General features: G+C 48.7%; 1 protein-coding gene across 12 annotated transcripts; it reads right to left on the bottom strand.

Moving 5' to 3' along the window:
- Window positions 1–471: 471 nt before the first annotated feature.
- Window positions 472–7,183, bottom strand: LOC118241650 (uncharacterized). Of its 12 annotated transcripts, none has more exons than XR_014126002.1 (11): window positions 6,197–7,078; window positions 6,042–6,110; window positions 5,856–5,948; window positions 5,714–5,743; window positions 5,086–5,227; window positions 4,137–4,464; window positions 3,476–4,035; window positions 2,740–3,399; window positions 2,345–2,598; window positions 2,015–2,238; window positions 472–1,924 (listed from the first exon to the last, which is right to left on the bottom strand). XR_014126002.1 is itself a non-coding variant. In XM_081723272.1 (8 exons), exons 3-8 carry the CDS (start codon window positions 6,603–6,605, stop codon window positions 4,669–4,671), a joined length of 1,068 nt encoding a protein of 355 aa, XP_081579398.1. In that variant the 5' UTR covers window position 6,606; window positions 6,717–6,740; window positions 7,171–7,183; the 3' UTR covers window positions 4,322–4,668. The 12 variants fall into 12 exon arrangements, 5 of the variants coding, with proteins under 5 accessions (XP_035383864.2, XP_081579399.1, XP_081579398.1 ...); XR_014126004.1 differs by having other exon boundaries at window positions 2,345–3,054; window positions 3,196–3,399; XR_014126006.1 differs by having other exon boundaries at window positions 3,196–3,399.
- Window positions 7,184–7,830: the final 647 nt, after the last annotated feature.

The raw sequence follows: 7,830 nt of genomic DNA, 5'->3' as shown, positions 1-7,830 counted from the left end.
TGGGCAAGGGTATTCTGGTAACTCCAAAGGTCAAATATTTCACACACTCCTCAGGCAGCATTTTGCAAGTGTTTTCATTTTTACCCCTAGCACACCTTCTGTAGAGGGACATCAGGCAGGCAGGGGACACCTCCTGTAGACAGGTGGGGATCTGTCATGAGGGAGTAGTAGTCCAGTTCCTTCTCATGAAAGGAATGAGGCGATGAGCAAATCTGAAGGAGGTGAGCCTTGTCCCTCCATTGGGGCTTGCAAATCCACCTGCACAGGCAAATCTCAGTCCATTGGCTGATCCAATCTATCTGCAAACCAATGAGCTGCATGCTGTTTGTTTTTGCTTTCCTCAATAATTTCTGGCATGTCAGCTCACAGCCAGGTATCAAATGACCTGGCAGTGAGTTGACATCTTTTTTTAGGGTCAGTTAATCTGTGACATGCACTTTACATAAAGCAGAGGCAGGACACAGATGCGAGTCATATTGGTTTATTCAATGAATGAAAGGTAAACATACAGGAAAACAAGGCATAGAACAGACTGAGTCCAGTGGTTCTGGACCAATCTTCTGTGGCCAGTTCAGGGCCCCTCCAGAGCTGTTTGGTGGCCCTTGGTGGCCCTTCCTGAGGCGCCCCATCTCATCCGCACTGTTCCTGGACTTTTGTAATCATGATTGTTTAATTTTTGCATGCATACAACCGAACATCAATTTTGTCTTCACATTGTTTTTCTGCATTTTTAAAAAATATATACTAATTTTTATATATTGTTAAAAGTGTATGTTAATTTAAGAATAGAATTAAATTAACAATCAATTAAGTCAACATCAAGTTAATTTACACGTGAAACTGAAGTGTTTAGATAGTACTTATTTATTTGATGAACAATAAACTTTAATCAAAATGACAAGTGCAACTTTTGTAAGAATGTGTCTAATTACCACAAACACACTCATTCACTTCATTAAAGAACAAAGCAGTTTAAATAATTGCCCATTCACTTTGTGAATTACAACGGCAAATAAATCAGTGAGTAGTGGTAGCTCAGTTTAAGTACTTGACTTATAACGGGATGGTTGCTGGTTCAAGCCCCACCACTGCCAAAATGCCACTCTTGGGGCCCCTGAGCAAGGCCCTTAATTGCTTGAGCTGTACTCAGTCATAATTGTAAGTCACTTTGGACAAAAGTGTCAGGTAAATGTAAATCAGGGCTCATTCACTTTGTGAAGTATAATATAGTATTAAACAGTGCTCATTTATTTTTGAAAGTACAAATGATTATGGAACAGTGCTCATTCACAACACACAGAACAAATCATGAAAATAGGAATAAATATAAAACTATATACAACTATTTACAATGGGGTGAGTGGGGTGGTCAACAGATCACTGACCCTGTCCAACATCTCCTCTCTTCATCTCCTCCATCCACTGCTCCACTGTCTTCCCTGCTGTTGCTGCTGCGCAGAAGTGCACCCCACGAAACCTGCTGTGTCCAAACTCTTTAGTCTTGGGTTGGCCACACAATTTGCAGGCATAGCGTTCATGCTTGCACCGCTTCGTGGGGACGGCCTGTCCATGGGCAGCGGCAGAGGCCTCAGCCTCTGCCTTTTTCTTTCACTGCCATGCTGTGGTCTGGGGCCCAGCCAGCACAGGAGTGGCATTGGTGGCACAAGCCACGTCGCCTTCTAGACCAGAGCATGTCAGGGTCTCACCAGGAAGAATAGGAGGCTGGCCTTGGACACGCTGAAAAGCCTGCCCAGACACATCCTGCTGGATGTTAAAGTCAAAAGCAGGGTGCCCGTCAGTCGGACGCTCCAGGAGCTTACTCAGTGCAGGAGGGAGGGGTTCTGGGGCCACCATCGGAGTGTTGGACTGGCCAACGCTCAGGCACAGAACATCCTGTTCCTGCTTTTTCTTCCTGGCATTGGTTCTGTAACACAAAATGCAGCACAGCCTCTTAGGACTCAGCCTGTATAGTCCACAGTGCAAATAAGATCAATCTAAGACCTGGAAAATTCACCACTGGGTCAGTGTCCGCTGATTCAACTAAAAAAATTGAATACAGGTCCAGGCCATGAGGCTGGGGCTGCCGAGGACTACGTCCCTGATGACACCATAGTCCCTCATGATGGCAGCCCACCTGTTTACCCTGATGCCAGTGATGGTCCGACCGGCCAGGTGAAGCCAACAAGGCGGCTGACGCTGGGACACAAGGAAGGCCCACTGCCTTGTCCAGGGAAGCAGCTGTGAAGATACAAAAGGAGAGACAAACAGACGGACAGAATCAATTAGTCACACAGTTAGAAGTCAAACTTAAGGAAACTTATTACATTACTGTGAGTGTGCTTACCGCTTCAGACTCTCTGTTCAAGCTACAACAGAGGTCTTAGATTGGCTGCTTTTTAAACCATTCCTTGACAAGTCTCTGTGAAGCGGTGGGTAGGCAACACTGCCCTCGTCACTCTCTGGCAGTTTTTCCCAGAGAGCAACGATGCTGTCTACCCTCTGCTGTGTCACAAAGGCCTGGTGATGCAGGTCCACCAGACTGTTGGCCAGGTTTACTACATGATGGTAACCTAGAACAGCAGCAGGTCCCAGGCTCTCCTGAAAATAAAAGAAAGAAAAATACACTTTTTGACTGAAGCACACAAACATTTAATTGAACACCATTTATTTTGGATTGGTTAGGACTTGTGTTGTACTGTACATGTAAACACAAAGTGAACAGAAAGAACTACAATGTACTTATATCCTCCTCATCCCCAGACAAAGCTTGAGTCTGGGTAGCAACTGGGCCATCAGGCACGGTCTGCTAGGTTGGCCCAGTCGCAGAGGATTTGGCTCGCTACAACCGGGTCCGCAAAGAAGCAGCCAGAGATCGAGGTCCCACTGCTGCGTGATGGAGATGCGGCAGTGGTTCAAGACTCATTGAACCCCACGTCCACATCCTTGAATCCATCGTCCTCCAGCTCTGGAAAGTCCTCATCGCTAAGCCCATCTGGAGCATCTGTATCCCTGCCGACGTCCTAATGCACAGGTACTCCACCCCGATGAGTTCACCTATACAAGTGTGTTGAATACATCCCAGAGGGGAAAAAAGGGCTATGTGTGTGTGTGCGCGCGTGTGTGAATATGAGAGAGCGAGAGAGAGCGAAAGAGAGCGAGAGAGAGCGAGAAAGAGAGAGATTGAGAGGATGTTACATGTATACTTTCCAGGCCTAGTGTAGTCCAGCTGGAGCCTAAGGAGTTGCTCGCTCAGCTGGTTGGCATAGTCCTGCAGCTGGCCGCTGTAGCAGACCTAAGTAGGATCACTTCCCTCCACTGCTGCTGCTACTCAGTCCTCGTTCCACCTCACCAACCGTTCAAGCAGGTATGCCTGAAAGTGCAGGGCACTTGCACTTGTACCTGCAGCAGTCAAGGAAAGGAGGCTTTTAGTAAACAGTGCTGACATGCATACCGAGAGCGAGAGAGAGGGACTTACCAGGTATGAATGGGTTCAGGTGCAGGTGGAACGACTCCAGGGAAGTGGAACCGCGTGCACAGCGATACACGGGCAGGACGACCCCTCCCCTGGTCACCTGCCCCACCCTCCTGTACAGCTGTACACCAAGAGGGTCCTGAATGCAGTGGAGGTGGCGCCTCTGGGTCTGCCACATGTCCTCCATCTTCTTGCGGTCCAGAAGCCTGACACACATTGTATCCGTCACATCCATATAGTCTTCCATCAGCTCCTGGATGAGCAGCTCAGTCTCCTGGGCCCTGCGTGTGCGGCAGAGATGACAGTGCCAAGCCAGCTCCTTGATGGTGGGTCTGCTGAAAGACCCAGCGTCATTCAGGCGGCCTCTGGACTGAGGGGGCCTCCCCGCGCTCCGACTGCTTGGCCTCCTGTAGATGGGCCACATCATCCACGTCCCACTCGAAGACGCAGAAGGAGAGGTAGCCTATGAAGAGGCCGTAAAGCTGGTGACTGTCCATGGTGACACCCACCGCGAACCGTCGCATGAAGTGCCACACGTCCAGCCTGACAACCAGCTGGTCCCACTCGTGGAACATAGGCACACAACACGTCACACATGTGACAATCATGCATATTGTAGAGGTTACTGTTCAGCGGCGTGCGTGCGTGTTGCACCCTAGCTTACCTTCTTTGTGGAGTCCATCTTCAAAATGGCTCCGTAGATGGAGGTAACCCTGGCCTTCGACTGCTCAAGCTGTGACAGCACATCTTGCGCGTATACTGTCAGCAGTCATTTTGGAGTGGGCACCGACACCATCGGGGGCAGCTGGTGGGTGATGGTGCTGGGGTCGGTGCCCAGGGATAGAAACTTCTTGAGCACGAAAAGGTACTCAGAGGACTTGGCCAGCCACTGCTGTCTGTGCCTGACGCACAGATGCCTGTGCAGCGAGGTCACACTGTTCCCCAGAGAGCGACCCCGCATCAGGCAAACGACCCCCTTGTCGCAGGACAGGCTAAAGAATGCCAACACAAAATCACACAGAGGAACCAACAGGTCACACATTAATCCATCACAAAATATCTCTCTCACACACACACACACACACACACACACACACGTATGTCAGAACCACTGGGAACTTCGCCCAATGGACGGGGTTCAGCTGATCCAATATGTCCTGCGACTAGCCCGCCACCTTCTTCTTACAGCAGCGGCACTACAGATTCACAGTGGCCATGAAGTACCAGCCACTGAAATCCAAAACCCTCCGGAAAGTCTTGTACAGCCCACAGGCCGTCAGCTTATGGACCAGCCGACGGCACTCGGGTTGTGCGTAAAGCAGCTTGAATGCCGACATGCGGTACGGCATCCACAGGAACAGTCTGCTGTGAAAGAAGGCGTTGAACAAAGACGGAGGTTGCATGTAAACCAGCCAGGGTCCGGGAGGCGACCACCACAGACGTAGATTCTTGGTCAGCACTGGCCTCCCAGACTGCTCTCTGTTGAAGAGCACCCAGCTCACCCACTGATGCTGCTCTCTGGGCAGCATCTGCTTCCAGCCCTCAGGCAGAAGCACCTTAAACGAACAAACAGATGCATCGTATATATGTGCTTGGTGTTTTCCTCAACCTACCACAAAAACACCAGAGGCGGGGTGGTGCTGCTCACCTCAGCAGTGGGCATTGGCTGCATTTGCGAAGTCTGCTTTTCCGGTTCAGCCATCTGCAGGGAGCGCTGGGGTGGTGCAGGGACCTCTGGAGTCGAGGACAAGAGAGCTGGAACAACACACATTAATGAGCTTAGAAAAGGGCAAAAGATGTCACTTGACATCACAGCATGGGTGCACATGAACCTGCAGGGACGACTAACACAGCCAAGAAGCTGAAAGTATCTAATGCTACTGAAGACTGAGCTGCTCCCAACCCACCACTCTATGACAACAGCAGTGTAAAGCAAATCTATATCATTATGTTTAGCTATGGTAATGAAATAAGCAGATGGAATGAAGATGATACACTTTATATTTAGCTGACACTTTTATCCAAAGCAACTTACAATTATTAATGAGCACAACTGAGGGCTAAGATCCTTGCTCAAAGGCTCAACAGTGGGCCTTGAACCAGCAACTTTCCAATTACAAGTCAAATACCTTAACCACTGAGGTACCAGTGCCCTGCTTTAGCCAGCAAATATGAAGAGCACCACAGAATGAATTAATAACCGTGCAGGTCATTCTAACACCACCATCTCACATCACCTACCTGACCACTTCCAAGTCCTTCCCATTATAGCTGCATTACAATGTATCACAACAAAACATGTTACAGTCAGGACAAACAACAAGACAGACCTTCAATTTTATACTTGTGTAGTTCACTCAGTCCATTCAGCAGCACAGCTCACCTTCAGCATCCAGTTCCATGGACACAGCCAGCAGCTTGGCGTAGGAAGGCTCCTGTGCGCGCCTGGCTTTGGAACTCCGATGGCTGAAGACGCCTGCGTACAGACACAAGGAGCAACTTCAGACACAAGAAAGGGATCACATTCAAAGGCATTCAATGAATCAGTCGTCCACACGCACACACGCACCTGCTTTTTTGCAGTGCCTCCATCTTGCTCTCAGGCCTAACCTTCTGCCGCCAGATCCACAGGACGTAACTGGATTAACAAAACGCCGCGTGTAACTGCAAAACCTTCCATGTTCCAATGCTGTTCTGTTCGTCATGCATGAATTCAACATCTACCTCCTCTTCTAACTGTCCTTATCCTCATACAGGTCCCTATACGAGACGCTCTGATGTTCCCCGAAGCCGACGAGACGTTGGTCCTCCCACCCAGGAGAGGAGGACCTGTCCCTGTTTGATGGACCGCCAACACCATGACGGCATATCCCACTTCGTGGCTCAGCAGCCATTTAAATGTTTCACCCCGGTACTGGACCGTGCTCTCGCTCAGCACTGGCCGGGCGTTCTCGGGATCGCCCACGCTCGCCACCACGCGGTCCTTGGCCTCCTCCGTCATCCTCTGGGCGCTCCAAACCCAAGACGGGGTCGGCCGACGCTTGTAGGCGTTGGACAGCTCCACGGTCTCGGGCGAAGGCTGGAGGGTGGGCTCGCTAAAGGTCTCTCGCCTGAATGCGGGCTTGTCATCCATTCTGTCCAAAATGAAACAAGAGAGGAAAAGACACAAGCGTCGTGCACACGCACGCGCGTCTGCGGAGACAAAAGACGACGCGCACACGTAAAACTTTGACAGGCTACTTACTTGAATCACTAGTGAATACCCAAACTGTAGAAAGAAGAACACACACATCAGTGTCACATATAGAATATCACCAAAACGGTCGCGTTTTGCTTAGTGAACACTTCTAAGGAACGCAGTACACCGCTGCGCGTCTGCAATACATTAAATACATAGAATACAGCATTATAGTCAATCTCGAGTTGTAAAGCACCACTCCAGACGCGCATGCAAGCTATCTGGGTCCATTTAATCAGTCATTTTAATGTCATCTAGTCAGACACTGTATTTCGGACATAAACGACCTAGCTCGGTCGGTCGGTTCTAGCTGCTAATTAAATCTCACTTTTACAGTACATTCTTGACGTACGTAGACGTAGAGAATAAAAGCCATGTAAAGAACAAGAGCGTAAAAGTTACAGAGAAAACGAATCGAAGGGCTAAACTTCAAACAATAGGCGAACCCGGCGTTACTTACCGCACGCCGTGAGAACTGACAGCAGTGTTGTGACAGCTACGAGACGGCAACCGTATAGCAACGAGAGAGCCAATGAAAAATCGAGAGTCACATTGGAACAGGCCAATGGCGCTCTGCTGACTTTGGAAAATAATTTGTAACAGACCAATGAGAGGACGCAAGCCTTTTAGAACCACTTGGAACAATTTGGAACAACATTGGAACAAAAGATTGTATGTCATGCACGCAATAGGCATTTAATCTCCCTACCAATTTGTAAAAGGTGTGGAAAGCAACGTTCACATGGAACATTTGTTGGTGGCATGCATTTTGCGTAGCGCATGCCAGTAAACCAGAGGAACATTCTCTATATACACTTTCTATATAGTAATGTCACTGTAGCTATCCTAATTATAACTCTGCTGTCTCTCACTAGCCGATCAATAAATATGTTCTGTCTCTAACCTCAAATATAGCGAATAATCATCACTAAACGCATTGTCAGTCGTGATGTCACTATATCTCTCAAAATCTCTCTCTTCTCACAAAAAACTTCCACAACAAGACTCTCAATTTTTCGTGACGTTTACGGTTCAGACTGATGTATGATCAGGTTTATTTCAGACACCGTCAATTAAACGTAGAAGCTGCCGGTCTTCATGCCACCTGTCGAAACAGGTG

The sequence above is a fragment of the Electrophorus electricus genome, chromosome 11 (genome assembly GCF_041902795.1).
Source record: "Electrophorus electricus isolate QZ-2024a chromosome 11, ASM4190279v1, whole genome shotgun sequence".
In the NCBI taxonomy this organism is placed as follows: Eukaryota; Metazoa; Chordata; class Actinopteri; order Gymnotiformes; family Gymnotidae; genus Electrophorus; species Electrophorus electricus.
This window is presented reverse-complemented; position numbering and strand designations above follow the sequence as displayed.